At 34.4% G+C, this 17,794-nt stretch overlaps 1 protein-coding gene across 1 annotated transcript in view; it reads left to right on the top strand.

Moving 5' to 3' along the window:
• The first annotated feature begins 186 nt into the window (after window positions 1–186).
• Window positions 187–17,794, top strand: part of LOC149069363 (hydroxyacyl-coenzyme A dehydrogenase, mitochondrial-like) — a 40,941-nt gene continuing 23,333 nt past the window's right edge. Inside the window, exons 1-4 of the mRNA XM_089249386.1 lie at window positions 187–546; window positions 6,208–6,334; window positions 11,708–11,836; window positions 14,113–14,270. Of these exons, the coding sequence (XP_089105512.1) occupies window positions 6,215–6,334; window positions 11,708–11,836; window positions 14,113–14,270 (407 nt within the window). The 5' untranslated portion in view covers window positions 187–546; window positions 6,208–6,214. The remainder of the gene's footprint in view (window positions 547–6,207; window positions 6,335–11,707; window positions 11,837–14,112; window positions 14,271–17,794) is intronic.

Raw genomic sequence — 17,794 nt, forward strand, 5'->3', positions numbered from 1 at the left:
TAATGGACCCTTTCCTTATCAATTAGGGTTTCCATGGCTGTAATTTTTGTGGAAGTAGGATTAGCAAAGCGGCTCAAGATTTATTTATTCTTTATTCGGCTTTGACGATTAGTATCAAAAGTTGTCAAATTTGTCTAAGGATTCGCCAACTTGGCGTGCACCTTAATTGTACGATTTGAAAATCTTAACGCAAAAACTTCCGTCACAAAATGTACTTTCCAAAACAACGTTTTCTCACGCTAATTACAACAAAAAAAAACCAAAATTTAAAAAAAAATCGAAAAGTTAAGAGAATATTCACAAAACTGTCATAGTAATCGTAGGATATACGAGAAATCACTGTAAGATAAAATTGTTTATTTCTGTTTTTTTACCTGAAAGCAAAGCGGCTCGAGATCTTTACACATTATCACTGAGCTATAAGGAAAGCTACTTTTAGCTCAGTGCTGTTTATACAGCTTTGCCCAAAGCGGCTCGAGATTTATATAGCTTTGGCTTTGCTTGAAAGATAGTCACAATTTTTATTGCGTTTTGATTATTATAGAAGTGAGTTATTTTAAAATAATATGTGTTGTTTAATTGTTTACGCGAATTTTTCCGTCTCATTTCTTCTCATGACATGTTTTAGTTTATACAAAATCTATATATTCTTTTAATCATTAACTTCCTTATCAACGAAAATTTTTCCTGGACGATAAATCGACTTATAGGGGTGTGCCGACAAAACAATGAAATATTGTTCTCTTTTGCTTATTATCTTCCCCACATTAATATTCTTCATAGCTTCGCAGCCTCCTCCCCCACCAGGTGGGATTTTTGATGGACCCTTCTTTGTTTATTGTTTGTGATTATTGATCCTTGTTGATTTATATCATGAATAACAAAAAAAAGATGTTTGTCCCGAGGCCTCAGGGCTGAAGACCTGTCAGCCCCACACTTGTGGCCTACATCCTGCGGCTGGGCCACAGACTGGAATTTTGACAGGCCTTAGGCCAGACTCTTTTCAAGGGCTCCTGTTTAGTGCATGGGCCCCACAAAGATTCCAGTCTGTGGCCCTGCTGCAGGATGTAGGCCATAAGGGTGGAGGTGACATGGCTCAACCCCTAGGGCCCAAGACGATTCTCATGCATAAATTCACTATAGCATGGCTCCCACATACTTGACCAGGGCAACACCTACTGGCGGATTTTCAAGAGGTGACTGCTTGCGCTATGCACTGTGGAATCGACTTGATATATGTAGCGTACTCATTTATTATTCCGCGAGTAAAATTGGTGCTATGAAATATTTCTGCCTTAACGTTTTACTAGCTGAATTGAGATTTATATATATATTTATATTTTGTTATTTTACTCGCCTCCCTCCCCCCTATCATGTATGATTTGGTCTCTTGCAGTTCGTTACAACTGAATTCGACTTTATTTCTTTTCAGTGGAGGCAATGGGTGTTGGCACACCCCTCCCCAAAAATTCACAAAAAAAATACCCCAGATCAAAAAATTCTCTAACTTGTCTAGGTTCATAGAACCATTGAAAATAAAATGAAGCCACAGAAAAAAATTATCCTTTTTCTCCTTGAAAATGGTGTTAGGAAAATAAATTTATAACTGAAATGAAATTTTCTCAATCAAGTTTCATATCACACACCTACAGAGAAAAAAAAATCAACAGAAAGTGGAAGTTTTTTTTTAAATTAATATTTTACAAATTGGGAACATTATCTGCTTTAAACACCGTCTTCATTCTCAAACAATTTAAGCAATAATTTTAAAATTTTCTTCAAATTTTTTTCATTACATACAAGCAAGAATTTTAATATTCAAAAGCTAATAAAATGATTCTTATAACAGTAAAGGAGAACAAGATAACTTTCATTAAACTTCATTTACAAAATTATATATACTTTATTAAAAAATGATATATTTCATAAACAGTTGTATCGCACAAACCATCAAATTCCTTTATATCTTTGTAAAAGTTTGTAATTTTCTGTTCTGAAATGTAATTCACAAACCTGAGTAAGAAAAATAGGATTTTACTTGGCAATCTACTGATTTACAAGGATTCATTAAAATATCAATTAAATCATAAGCTAAATATGCCTGATGAGGATCATCAGGATAATCAAGGAGATAATCAAGCACTATAGTCAACGTTGACAAAAATTGTTTGCTCCAAAAAATCAAATTTTTTGAAAAAAAATTCAATATTTTCTTTTTCCTAAATTTTGAGTCGAATCGAAAATGCTAACTTTGCAGGGCATTTTTCTCTAATAAGGTTGTGAATAAATGGAATAGCTTACCTTCGGGGTCATGAATTATAATACAATTCTTGCATTTAAAAAGAAATATGATAAACATATGGGGATTAATCAAGAAGCTATACATAATAAAAAATGAGACAACCATAATTTTTTATGGGCAGTATATTTATATTTATCATAATTATTGGTTTTTGATTGCTCGTATAGGGTTGCTGCATTTGTGGAATATATATTAAACATCCATATTTTTTATAAGGGCAGCTTTTGTCAGCCACCTCGTTGGACATTTTGTCTGTTGTGGTATTTGTATTAGCGGGTATTAAATATTTTTTATAACAGTTATAGTTCCCAGTTTTTAAATTATAGGCAATATTAAGCTCTGAAGATCTTGCTTAAAAAAAAACTATTAAAAATCTCATTTATCATACCAATGACATCAAATTCTACCAGCTGTTTATCTCGCCCTCCCATTCCCCCCCCCCCCCCGAAAAAAAAACTCCATTACATTTGTTCAAATATTAATTAATGTGTAAATAATATGAACCAATCTTCCCTTTACTTGTATTACATCACACATGTTAAAAAAAAATCATATTCAAAATTGCTTCAAATATTAGTCTGATTTAAATCAGAAATTTTTTGTTAGCAAATGTTCATTAGTAAATTTATTATTCAAATCAATATTTTTAGCTTCAGTTACGTGTATCAAATTTCGGGAATAAAAAAGAAAATTCTACAGTATGCAATATATATTATTTGTTTCTAAAATCTGGCAATTACGTAATTCCAATATTCAAAAATAATTTTAGTTATGCACTTACCTTGTGATTCTCTGTCTGAACGAAGTGTTTTCTTGGAATGGCTGAAAGCCAACGCTTCCTCAACATGGCATTCTCCAAGAATGAAAATACTGATATTTTGGGACCTATAACATAGTTTCCCCGACAAAAGAAAATTCTACAGTATGCAATATAGGCCCTATATTATTTGTTTCTAAAATCTGGCAATTACGTAATTCCAATATTCAAAAATAATTTTAGTTATGCACTTACCTTGTGATTCTCTGTCTGAACGAAGTGTTTTCTTGGAATGGCTGAAAGCCAACGCTTCCTCAACATGGCATTCTCCAAGAATGAAAATACTGATACTTTGGGACCTATAACATAGTTTCCCCGACAATATGGTGCACAGCATTTATATGGCATGATTGTTCAATTTTTTTAGTTGTTGAAATCCACAGAAATGAATGAAAAAGAATGATTTTAAGAGCTTCATTTTCACACGTCTGGCAATAACGTGGAAGATACAAATTAGAAGCCAAACAACGTGCTTTGTTAGCGAGAAAACAGCGTGCTTATATGCATTGAAGAAAAATAGCGTTTTATCACCTGGCGCGTTTTTCCGAATAACCAATGGTTCATCCATGTAGGCTGATGGCAACCATTCCATTTAATTCTTTGGCCTAACTATGATACATCACAACTAGTTTTGGGTTACCGTGTAGAGGCCTTGTTTTCTAGTGGGTGTTGACCAGGGCCCCCTAGGCTGGAATTTTTGGTGGGTCCCAACCCAGATTTTCCATGGAGCCCTGCTATAGTTAATTTATGTCATGGAAAAAACAAAAAATCATGGTAATCCCAAGCTGAAGCCTTGTTTTCCCCATCTCTGTGGGGGAGCCATGATGTTCTTTTAAATTTATTCATGAATGAGAAAATCTATTGTTACAGCTATAGATAGTATTATACATTTTTTACTGATAAGATTATTGGATATAGATCTTGGAGGGGGAACATTTAGGCGGGGATTTGTCCAGCCAAAATTTGGGTATGTTTTCGGACCCTCCATCAAATTCCGGATGTAAAAACCTTTACAAAATTCTGGACCTGAAAAATGGACCCTTCACAAAATAAAAATTAATGAATCCATAAATTTTGCATTTCATTTGTTTTGTGATAGATTTAACTAGATTATTTCACTTCCCACAAAATTACTTATTTTTCACAAAATTTAATGATCCTTTTCATAAAAATAAGGAAAATTTTCACAAAAACCGGAAAAAAGTCTAGACAGACCCCCATATGTGATGATAATAGGGTTATCGGATGAATAATAAAAAATTTTTTCTCTAAATTTACGTGAAAGTAGCCTGGGGGAAAATCCTGCCGTGGGGACCCCTTGTGCAGATAATCATGTGAGCTGAAGGGTTATAAATGCTGCAAATACATGCCAAATTTGTATTTTATTGGTTAGTAAAAATAGCCCTTTAAAAACTAATCATTTTACTGAAATTTTAATAAGATTTTGTACTTGAAAGAAACATTTACCACTGTTCATTTATATGTATTTCAGAAACAATGTTTTTATTTCAAGCAGAAAAAACTGGAGACGTTTTACCATTTAGCTAATATACAATGATTGAAACCTCTTTAACAGGCTTTCTATGGCTAATCCGTAGGTCTTCACATCCTACAGCAAATCCCATAAATCAAAGAACGAAACTAACTTCTCCTCTAATTGCACAGATGACTGGATACCAAGTGAAGCTTATTCGAAAGAAAAGTCACTTTCTTCTGTGAGGGAATCAAACCACCAACCTTGCACTTTCTGGGTGTGTGGTCTACCATTAAACTACAGAGGACAGACATTTTTTTCTTATAAGTACACTGTGTCCCTCTGGCTGAATGGGACTGCGCAATAAACAGCCTCCTAACTCAGCAGCAGCTCGTAACGAAATTAGCTTCCAGATGGTGACATAGAACAAAAGTACATGTGCCCGGAAAGTGCAAGGTTGGTGGTTCGATTCCCCACAGAGGAATGTGACTTTTCTTTCCAATCACCTTCGCTTGGTACCCAGTCATCTGTACTTCACTTATAAATCAATTCTGTGCTCAGATGGCAAGATGTTATAATCACTTTTCCCAAAAAATTGTGTTGTTTTCATTCCAGAGACTCATTTGTTAAAATTTTGGAAGGTGGAAAATTTTGTCTTTCAGTTTATGAAGAAACAACAGAGGCAAATTGTAATAAATCAAAAAGCCACAATATCACATCTTGGGAAAATATTACTTACAAATTTGCCATTGTGATATTTGAAAAAAGTGACATAACATTTTGCCATCTGAGCACAGAATTTAAGTGTGTATTTACAAATACGTAACGTGAACAACACATGTGAAGTGCTGGGTTTCACAAAACATAATTCACAGACATAGCTCACCTCTTTCAAGGGCAAAACTAGTAAATTCCCTCTATAGCAATAGACTACTAATGCAACTTTACTGCACACCAACTCTGATCATATCACCATACAACAATTTACTATCGATCAAGTTCGATCGGAAATCTTCCTTTCTACTAGAAGCAATATGTTATACTTCTCCAGAGATGCCAATACCCCGAATTTTAGTAAAGTATTTGATTGGCTAGACATTTCATAACATTGAAATCTTGTCTCCCTAGTCAGATATTTCAACAGTCACGTATGATGATTCCAATAAACCTCAATTGTCCTGCGACATGCACCAATACATTAGAGCAGCAGTTCTCAACCGATGCCTGTGTGCACTTCCCAGATGCTCGAGGAAAATAAAATAGGTAAATTTGATGAATAAACAAAAAAGGCCCAAGAGACTCAGCCTTAGAAATTATATATTAAAAAAGGGCTCAGTGAGTCAAAAAAGGTTGAAAACCACTGCATCAGAAATTCCTCTGAGGAATGTTTATGTGGTGCATGTATGCCATTCACCTCATTGGGCATTTTGCCTGTTGTGGCCTTGTATTTGTACTTAGTAGTAGTAATTAAAATATTTTATTTATGAAATATTTTGGGGTCTATAATGTCAGTGCAACATATAATAAATATGTTGCACTGACCATGGTCTGTTCTGAAATCGTCATCAAGAAAGTTAGTTTTCTGTGTTAAAAAATTCGACTTTTCTTTTTCAGGTAAAAAATGTTTCTATTCCACGTTATAGGGGCAAGAGCTTTTTCATCCTCAGCTGCCATGGCGCAATTAGCATTGAAAAATGTTACAGTAATTGGAAGTGGATTAATGGGCTCTGGTATAGCACAGGTAATGATCAATTCATAACAGTTTCCACTATCTTAGAAAAACTAATAATGTTATACTGTGTCGGGTCTCATAGGCAAGATAGACATGAACGCCTGTGGGGGCATGATAATGATAATTCATATTTTTGCTTATACATTAGATCAGTAGGCTCTGTCATTGGCGCTGCCTCCCCCATATCTCTGCCCATGTTGAGTCTCTATTTAATGTCTAAGTCTCATTGTTCCACTTAAAAACTTTGTTATGAAGAAAATTTGTTGAATAGAAATTTGTAAAGGAAGTTATAAAAATGCTAAAAAACAAAGACAAATTTACCTGTCTACTTTTTGACTTAAACACATATCCAAAACTGTAAAACGTCTGTAATCCTCCTTTTTACAGGTTTGTTATCAAGAATGCATTTTTCATAAAAAATTTCATACTTTTGTAAAGATTGAAACATATTGTATATAGCATTTCCTTGAAACTGTAATTCTATTCGTATTGTATCAAATGCTGTTAGAATTTCTTCTTGTGAAGGTTTTTTAATAACCTCTTCATTATCAACTTCATCACTCACTGCACTGTCCTCATTACATTTCCTAACACTTTGCAATGTGTCATGCTCCGTAGGATATTCAGCGATCCCATCCTCTTCATCAACGTAGAGAAAATTAGACAGCTCTATACCTTCTTCAACAGCTTATCTTTAAGATGCTTCCATTTTTCTTTCAAATCTGCAAACCACTTGGATTCATCATATTTAACATCACTTTTTTGAAACTGGCTTTAACAAAACAGTTCCTCATAGTAGATGTAGTTAATGTAGTTACATCACACTTTTGTCATCTCTGATATCAAGATTCTTAAGTTGATACAGTAATATCTCGGTTATCGTCGGTTTTGGTTTTCGTAGATTTCCAAAAATTTGTCTCTGTTTTCATCAGCAGCCCATGTGACCTTACTAATAATTTTTGTTCTCCTGCTCAGTGTGCCGTTGTTTCTTGTTGTATGAGCATCACCCAGCGCATCTAGCCAAACAATTCCATGGGACCAAAGAAAGTTTTCAGAGCCAGCAGCTCCTCGAAAAAGGCGGCCAGGAACACAATCAAGTTGAAGAAGGAAATCACTGAAAAATACGAAAGTGACATTAAGATCGCTAAAATTGGCTTCATGTATGGGAAGTTGGCATCCATAATAAGTTCCATTGTGACAAAAAAGGAAGCAATAAAGGAGGCTAACATAGCGAAAGGCATGAATGTGCTAACGAAACAAAGATCACAAGCAATAGAAGATGTCGAATAGTCAGGGCTATAACTAGGGTTTTTTCCACCCCCCCCCCCACAACATTAAAATTTAATAATTTTGTAACAATGTTCTTTGTTCTCGCTACCACCCCCTAAATTTTGCCGCCCCAGGGCAGTTCCCCTAGCTCTTCTAGTTCCGGCCCTGCAAACAGTTGTTATTAATTTGGATCAATTGTTATGTTGATTTGTGGATTAAAATTAAATTCACTACTAATCACCTTTTAAGTTGAAATTAACTCGCGGGGTAGACCGTGAAGATAGGAGGGAGGGTACCAATTTCACTCAGGTTTGCATTTACCATGACCTTTATCGAACAATTACCAATATCAAATAGACAGAGTCAAACATCAAAACACAATGAGTCACCACCGCAAAGATTAGAATTTAAATCATGATGCTTTTAGTGAAAAGAAAAAAAAATCATATTCTTAGATTTTTAGGGGGGGGCGGGTGCATTGGACAAAATATTAAGATCACTGGATTATACTCAAAACCTACTACTACACCATACATTCACCTTTTCCATATTCCTCTGCAGAACTTCTAACGAATCAGTACATATTGGAACGTGCGTGTCAGTGTTGTGAACCTCACGTGAAGCTTGTTTCTGTGTAATGCTTGTTATACTGCTGCCATCTGCCTCCTATTTTTAAAACTATGAGTGAAGTGTAATGATTAAATATTTTACTGTTGTAGGCCTGTTGCTCTCTGTGGCGAGACTTTTTAACAGGGAGATCAGCTTGCATTCGCACTTCAAAGTTGGGAACCACAGAAGACCAACTTCAGCCGACCACCACTGTTGCGACGGTGGGGTTTGAACTGAGGCCCTCGCGATGAGAGTTCGTCACTATGACCACTCAATGGCTATACTCAAAACCTGGTATACAAGCTATCAATGGGAAGAACATTTAACACTTTTTAGCACCTTCATGTGAGACATTTAGTTTCACTATGATGCGGATCAGTTGCTGGGGAATTCCGGTGAAGACTGTAGCTCCTCCAGGGATGGCAGAAGAAGTGTTTAGTCCGGGGAATGATTCAGCAGGAACAACATCCTTACTAACTGAAACGACGATTCAGTCAATATTCCGAAGAATTTCTAACCGATGGGTCACCGCCGGGGTAAAAAGAGTATGATAGGGGCAGGAAGAGTCAAAAAGTTGTGAAAAATCAAAGTGTTGTATCAAAAAATACACGCATACAGTTAAAAGCAAGGGAAAAAAATTTACATTGCTTACAAAATTGGGTATGCATGGAATTACACCTGGCACCACCGGAAAAGAGGAAAAAGTGTGTGACACATATATATATATATATATATATATATACTATACAAAAAAAACTACACCGAGATGCAACCCGTGGAAGGAACAGAAAATCAGTGGCCAGGGGAAGAATCCACACGCAGGTCCGCAAATATCCAACACTATACCACTTCTTGAAAATATATGAAAAAACAATCCACTTACAAACTATATGAACACACAAACAGCCGGGGAAGCGTCACACACACTACCCAGTTCATCAGAATAATAGAATGTGTGGGGTGTGAATACAATGGTCGCATGATGCACAGTTACAGGACGGAATACATGTATGCGAAGGGTCCCAAAATTACACAAAGAAGAAAAGTGAGAAACGGGTTTGTTAACAATGTGAATACATCAAGAATATTTTGAAGGAGTTTTAGAGAAAAATACAATATATCTTTGAATGTGATAGGACCAAAGCCCCAAAGCAGAATGTTTAGCACTGTTCTGCGACGATCCCTCCTGACTGGAAATGTTCTGCGGTAAAAATTTCCATACATGTAATAGTGTTTTTTTTTCACTTTTTCCTCAAATTCTTCCAAATTGTTCTGCAGTAGTGCTAATTGTACGTCGCCGATTTTGGCACATTCTGCTTTGGGGGACCAAAGTATCGAAAAATACATGTACAGTTTAAAACAAGGACAGGAGAAAAGAAATGTATGCTTGCAAAATTGGCTATACATGAAATTACACCTGATAGTACTGAATAGTGTAAAAATACATGACATACTGGAAAAAAAAAATGCGGAATGGATACAAATGTAGTGACTAGGAGAAGAGTACACATGGTAGTCCATTGCATTCAAAGTATCATACAATACACAATTTTTACATGAAAATAGATTTTAAAAAAAACACAATCCAGTTACAAATTATTTGTAAAGCGCAAACGGCTAGGGGAAACATTATGCACTTTCTAGTCCGTGAGTAATTATAGAGGAAAAAAGAGTGTGACATTTTTGTGGTCGCACAAAGGGAGTATACAAAGCATATATATACACACACATATACATATATACATGTAAAGTTTCAAAACTACACAAAGTAAAAAAAGTGAGAAGCAGGTTTCAGTTGGCAATGTGAATACAAGGAACAACATCCGGTAGGAGTAGAGTCGCCGATGTGTTCGGGCAGCGGGGAAGAGGACAGGTCACGTTCAGGTTCCTACGATCAATGCAGAAGAGGACTGGCATGGCTCTGGCATGGGCCACTCGACAACCCTTAAGATGATGAACTGACTGGGAGTTGTTGCGGAGTAGAGACTGATGAAGTGTTTGAAGGAAGTTGGGAAGTGGATGAATGAAGTGTTTGAAGTGCATAAAAATGTAGATGTCATGTTAAATGGTCATTTATTCTTTACGTTGTCTTTTATATTCATTTTATATTAATTTCTTGTTTTTAGTATTAAACACTATATTTATTCCGTATAAAATGTGTTTTTTGGTATTATTTTGGAGTATATAGAATGAATTAAATAGATTTACATTGATTCATATGAAAATAATTGGCTCATTTTTGTTGGTTTCAGATTTCATCGTTTGTTTTTGGACAGATTATCTACAAAAGTCGAAGGTATCACTGTATTACAGTTGCCTATGCACTGGCTGCTCTCCAAGTCAAAAATAACTTTTTTTATACAATTCTTTTTTAATGATGAACTAAGATTTTTTTATCTTGGTCCAATAGCTGAAGTTTTAAAGTTGTATTGGCTTGGAAAAAAAGAGCCTTTATGTTCTTCAATTTGTATTTTGAAACACAGTCTGGTGGATGCGCAGGACAGTTGTCTACACACAATTCTGAGACACTGTTTTTCTAATTGTTCATTTTGACAGCTACTCTAAAAATTGTGGTCATCCATGAACATTTATTGAAATGATAGTCCACTTCAAAAGTTTTTGTCCTTTGAAAATTTAAACTTTCACCAATTACTAATGATTTAATTTTTCTTCACCAGTCATATTTGCACATAACAAAACAGTTACTTTATTCGCTACTATTACCTTCAAAGCACTTGCCTTTAAATGTTCAAGTTTTATTCTATATACATTTAAAAAGCAATTGTTTCATCGGCATTACACCATTATGTCTAAAAAATTTACATCTTTTTTTTCCAGTTTTGCACACCTCTTCAGAAACACACAATATTTCATGTCTATTTTTAAATTTATCGAGCCATTCACCGCTAGCTTGAAAATTTGAGTGTCTTAATTCCTGAGCAAAATCGATAGCTTTTTGGTGGATCATTAGACTGGGGAGAGGTGCATTTTTGTATGTAATCAGTTTTATTCATTTTAAAACGGGCTTCGATGTCTTCACATGAACATTGTTAAATCTTTTTCTGTTCACACTCATTTTACTGCTTTCATGCTGAATGATTTTTTTTTAATTGGTGACACACTGCTTGCTGCTATACCATACTCGCTGCTGCCATATCTTTCTTCCTCATTCCTTTATCAACATTACCTGCAAGTTTTACATTATCTGAAAGTCTCTTTCTCTTAGACATTTTGAGTGAGTTGGCACACAGGCGAGAGATATGCGCATTGTGGCAATTCTCCTTGTAATAGAGCAAAAGGTCACAGCAGCCGATTTGGTTGATTTTGTTAGAACGACAGTTGAAGAGTCACAAAACAGTGTGAAAAAAAATTGAAATTTTCACGGGAAAAAAAAAATTGGCCACAAGCCAAACACAAGTTCACACCCAGGTTTAAATACAAGTTTTACTCAATTATTTTGTGGAGATTTTTCATCTGAACACATTTTTGACTTATTCTTTACAGGTAGCTGCTCAAACTGGTCATAACGTGAATCTTGTTGATGTTTCTGACGAAGTTCTAAGAAAAGCAGAAGGAAGCATTAAGAAAAGTTTAGAAAGAATTGCCAAAAAGCAGTTTGTGGATCGACCAGAGGTATTTCTTTTGCCAAGGAAAAGTTCTAAAACTAATATTTAAAAAAATAATAATAAAAAACTAAAATTCTATGACATTAATCTTGGCACTCCTTGCAGCAATGATTGTTTTTCTCCTGTGAAGCCAGATGCATGTGATGGGTGAGCCTATAAACTATAACTAATATGTCCATGTGCAGTTCAGTAGAAGTTGACTACACATGCACCTTTTTTTTTGTCTTTAGAAAAAATAAAATAAATTATGTAATATATATATATATATATATATATATATATATATAAAATGCTCTATAGAGCATGTGCAGAATTTTCTCAGGAGGTTCAACTTTTTTATTTCGGGGGAGGGTTTCGTTTTTACTGCAAAAATGCTTGTTAATCTCAGCTGAGGGTGGGTTGGGGTTAAAAACCCATTAACGTATGCTAATGTTCTCCTATGTATGCCGCTTATTGCTTAAAAATGATTGAAAAAGGAAAGAAAAAAATTCAAAATATCTTGGTTATAACCCCCAAAGCAGAATATGCCGAAATGTGTGACATACTTCGCAGAACAGCCAGTGCTGTTGCAGAACAATCTGGAAGAATTTTAAGAAAAGTGTAGAAAAACGCTATTATGTATATGCAAATTTTTTATGCAGAACATTTTCAGTCAGCTGAGGGCTCGTTGCAGAACATCACAAAACATTCTGCTTTGGGGTTAGAACATGTTCCTGCATTATACTGTTATAAAACAAAAATGTAAAATTTTTTTTATTTTTAAATATAACACACATAAAAATCTGCTAGTTAATAAACATCTTTTGATGGGAGTAATATTTATGTATGAGTTGAAAAAGATTTTTAGATTTATTTTTTCGACTCTGCATCCTGAACAAAAAATAGCCCTTACTGTATTGGGGTTTTTGCCATTTTCTTCCATTCTGTCTTTTTTAGCTACTGAAGAAGGAACTTAATATCTTTCCTCTAAATTAGCATTATTGCATCACTTTGATTTATCTTATCATTTGAAAACAACTTTCAATTGTAAGGTTCAATAAAATAAAGCCTGGCAGTAAAGCATAACAGTGATCATAGAATCACTATAGATGGCAAAAGTCTGAAACAGGAGTATCACCTGTATTGTTTGTAAACTGAGAAACACTATGAATAGGAAAAGGTTAAAATTTTTTTATTTTCTGTCTACCCACTGTTAGAAGTTAAAAAAAAAAAATTACAAATACTGTGTGGGGTTATAGTGGTGATAGTTAATCCTTATTGCAACTCTTGAAAAAAGGGGAAAAGAATTATTGATGGTTCAACAAAAATGCTCCTAATTTTGTAACTCATAATTTATTGCATAGTTTTTGTATCTTTAACATTAGCTTGCTGACAGTGCTTTCTTTGTGAATTACTTTAAATTGTGACATTGTTATAAGCTGTATAAGTTATGTTCCCTGAAACAGAATGTTTTGCATTGCTCTGCAGCGTGACGGGGTGACAAAGTTTGTTCTACAGTAAAAATTTCCATAACAAAGTTTTCTACACAGAAGACTTCTTTTTTCTAATTTTCTTAAGATCTCCCTGAGATTGTTCTGCAACGTACATCTCAGTTTTTGGTACATTCTGCTTTGGGACTTTTGACAATTATTTTTGCTGTAATTGGCGATATCACGTGATTTTGAGTTTTTTTAGCTGTAATTGATTTTGATAATTTTTTTTTTTTTTTTGCTGTAATGGCAACTTGACTTTGACAATTCTTTAACAATGTGATATATCCCATTAGAACCTAATTTCAGTTTTTTATGTCCAGAGGCATAAAATTGATAAATAAGCATTTATAATGTTTGCGTGTATTGATACTTTTCTACCAGAATGTCTTTCGTGGACCAGATGGAACCCCTTGGTGGCTGCACTTGGCCTGCGGGCTGGAAGTTGTGTACTCCTACTTAGTTTTCTATGCAGAAGAGTTCTTTCCTTTAAAATCCTCCCTGAGATTGTTCTGCAATGTATGCCACAGTTTTTGGCATATTCTGCTCTGGGGGTTATATTGGACTTTTACTGTTGGCCTATATCATAAAATAATCAGTAATCTTCAGGTTGGGTGGTTTAATTAAAAGAAATGAAGTTTGCAAGGGTGATCTGGTAAAATTCCTACTTAATGGCTAAAAGAATTTGGCATATCTGTTTAAAATGTTTTACTCTTGATTATTTATTATGATATAATATTAGTTTTTTTATCCTTATATCTGCTTTTTATTAGAACATCATTTCTTTTAATAGAAAAGTTATTCATCTTTACAGGACTCTACGAAATACATCAAAGAAACTTTGGAACGTCTCTCATTGAAAACCAATGCCATTGAAGCTTCTAAAAGTGCTGATATTGTTATCGAAGCCATAGTAGAAAATCTTAAAGTTAAACAGGACTTGTTTTCCAGCTTGGACAAGAATACACCTAGGTCTGTGCTAATTTCACTTTTATAGAATTTAAAATACCTCGTGGATTTTATTAGAATATGCTAGATTATTTAATCGTTGATATAGTTACTATATTCTGAATTCATTAAACGAGGTTACCCTGGACTGCTCATGACTCACCCATAAATGCTTGCCTCTATCTACAACAAGAGTAATGTTTGTACTGCCATTTTGGGCTTATGGTACTACATTCAAGTCAACTGCTCTCTATATGCTATCTAGTTATATGAGGGAACTGTTTGATTCATCTTGGCTAGTTCTACAAGTATACAGTAAAATAAAAGTGGATTGCAGTAAAGTACAATGGAATTGTACTGGCCTTTCCAATGGAAGTCCATCATGATGCCCATGTAGCCATATAGAAACACTAAGATATGGCTAATGAATTCTTTAAAAAAAACTCATTTGTGCAGTCAGGATGACTTGTAAGGATTCCAATGTTATCTATGTTGAACCTCAAATGCCTTATTTGAAAAGTGTGAAAGGCTGACAACAGATAGGCATGTGTTGAGCCACATTGTTACTTTTTTCTTTCATTTCAAACCGAGCACAACTCAGGTTGATCACCATCTATGGGTGATTTACTACCTAGTGAGTTGTGCCACTACCTCCTATATACAAAGCCTCAGGACCGTTTGTGACGTCACCCATCCGAAGGCAGAGTCTGGTTTATGGTATTGCTAGAAACACCCTTTACAGGAGTGTTAGCTCACGAGTTAATCTAGTTAATTTTTTCTTCTTTTAGACCATAGTTTCCCAAACTTTTTTTGTGGTGTCCCATCTACAGAATTTTTCTCTCATCGCCCCCCCCCCCCAACTCAAGCGAACCCATAGGATCCTATGTTACAGCCGTTGCTTTCATCGCCCACTTTGGGGAACACTGTTTTAGACGTAATTTTTTTACGTAAATCTAAATTTTATATTTCCATAATTTGTGTACATTTTCTTCCAACCTTAATTGGAATTTTTTTTCAATTAGATTTATTCATCTATTAGTAGCCAAAGAGATACTTCTGCTAAAATTATAAACGGCCTATTTAGTTATAAAAATACGGTATTTCTCGTGATATTCATTAAAGTTTGCAATATACTCCTTCCTTTCCTTTTTGATGTTTGGATTTTTTACGTATATAAATCTGAATTCCGTATTTGTAAACAAGCTCATTTCACACTCCTGGAAACCGAAATTTTGGAATAATTCCGTGTAGTTAAGTATTCCAATGTCAATTTCGAAAAAAAAACTTTGGTATTATCCAAAGAGAGATGCTATTCCCCTAAATTTCATATAACATGCTCTTATTCATAGTAGTCATTAAAAGTTAGCAATATGCCCATTTCTGCAGCACTGAAATCAAGAATACTTCAGAAAAAATTTATTACAAATACACACTCACACTACAAACATTTTTTTTTTATTATTGTGTACAAAATAACATGATTTAAAAAATGTTCATGTGAATTTACAGTCAAATCCAGTTTTAACGAAAAACGTTATAACAAAAATCTCGTTTTAACAAACACTTCTCTAATCTCCCAGATAAGTTTACATAGGAACAATGAAAAAACCTGGAATTACTTTACAATGGAATTTTGTTTTAACAAAGCGCTTTCTCCAGTCTCTTCAAGTTCATTATAACACGATTCGACTATTATAAAAGTGTCTGTAGTTTTCTTTTCTTTCCTTTTGCATTACTTGGGCATGAATTTCCAATACTTTCAGAATCTATAGGTTCATTTGCATTTTATTTATTTTTGTTCAACTTAGAAGTCTTGGGTGCATCATTCCTCTTTTTACAATAATTTTTCAGAAATATGTTAGTTGATGCATATATAATTTGTTTAAGAATATAATTTGAATAGTGACCATTTGTACATGTATCAGGAAAACATTCAATGCCAAATAATGTATTAACCGTTGCTTTGATAACAAAATCATAATGGTTCCTGATTTCAAAAAATTCCTTTTCAAACTCTTTTGAGACCAATTTAGAAACAATTACATAACAGTGCATAACAACTAGCAAAACAGATTGTTTTAGATATTTTAATCCACCCCTATCAAGATTTTTGATTAAATCATACTGTTCATTAAATTCCAGGGAAATATTGAAGGTGAGGTTGAATTTACAATCAGTACACTTCAGTTTTTTTAAAGTTGCATGCGCACAATAGCCTGCAATATAAGTTAGCGTAGGAAGTGAATTGCCGAGATCTGTGAGCTCCTTTTTAGAAACAGTGATCTGTTTTAGAAGCAAATTCTCTGTATCTGGAAGCTTCACAGAATCTGGTTCATTGGTTTGAATACATATTGATTGATTAAATTCATTGTTTGGAATAATACAATATTCGTCGAGAGGAGCTAAGGAAATTTCTCCTTGAGAGTGAGACTTGACAGTTAGAGGCATCAAAGAACGAATCCTCAATTTCATTTCAGTTTCATATACTTGAACCAAAGACACATTATATTGACAACCTGCAAGTTTTCGGCATTGACCAAAACGTTCTTCGAGGGAATGAGTTTGGAATTTGCCTGTTAATATGTACTGCAACTTTAATTCATCACAGCAATACTTTACAATTTCTATCATTGCATATGTTGTATGTTGCAAGGCAAGAAAAGTTTCCTTGGTTAGAAAGCCAGATGAGCAATTTGCACTTTTCCAATAATCTAACCAATCTAAAAAATCATAAAAATTTCATTTTCTCATCATCTGGAGATGTCAAAGGTTCCTGAAACACGTTCCTTTTACATTTTCCTTTCAGGACTGTGCGAACGTTCATTATGTCAAACCACTTACATATTAATGTTATGTAATTGGCTGTATCTTTGTGGTTTACAATGGCATGAATTTCACCACCACATTTCAGGCCTTCAGAAACTGTATAGTTAAATATTATTTTCAACACTAAGCGAACATTTTGACGTTCAAAATTATTGGGGCAAAGAGCTTTTTCTGTTAAAGAAGGGGCAAACTTCACAATATTGTTTGCTTCAGCTTCATGAAGCTCTTTTAATGCCAAAAAAGAAGCTGTTTTCAACAATGGCTCTCCATTGATGCCCATTGGTCGAGCTTGGAAATCTGGGAAATAAATACATTTTCCTGTATTCTTTTGGTTAAGCCAATTATTTCAGATACATTTTAATATATGGGCAGAATCAATAAGATAAAACAAAGGACGAAGAAAATCTGAAGGGTGTTTATATACAGGGTGATTATAAAAAAACTATCCCGACATATGGGCCTCTAACTATCATACCATTCACAGAAACTGAATGAAATTTTGGCATAAGGTATTTTGATGTATGCGCTCAAGAATGATGTGGAAAACAACAGTGTCACTCTAACAGTTACGGTTACAGTGAGAAAATTTCGAAAATATCAAATGGCAACACCAAGTTTTTGTATTGGAATGTGATCTCCATTGTGAAAAACCCTAAATAGCGTTCGAACGGCAACTGTAGCATGAAAATCACCGGCGGTAGATAGGCTAAAAGTGAGGACAA

Source organism: Pholcus phalangioides, unplaced genomic scaffold, assembly GCF_987345545.1.
Source record: "Pholcus phalangioides strain wild (caught in Gottingen) unplaced genomic scaffold, Ppha-v1.0 ptg000022l_1, whole genome shotgun sequence".
In the NCBI taxonomy this organism is placed as follows: domain Eukaryota; kingdom Metazoa; phylum Arthropoda; class Arachnida; order Araneae; family Pholcidae; genus Pholcus; species Pholcus phalangioides.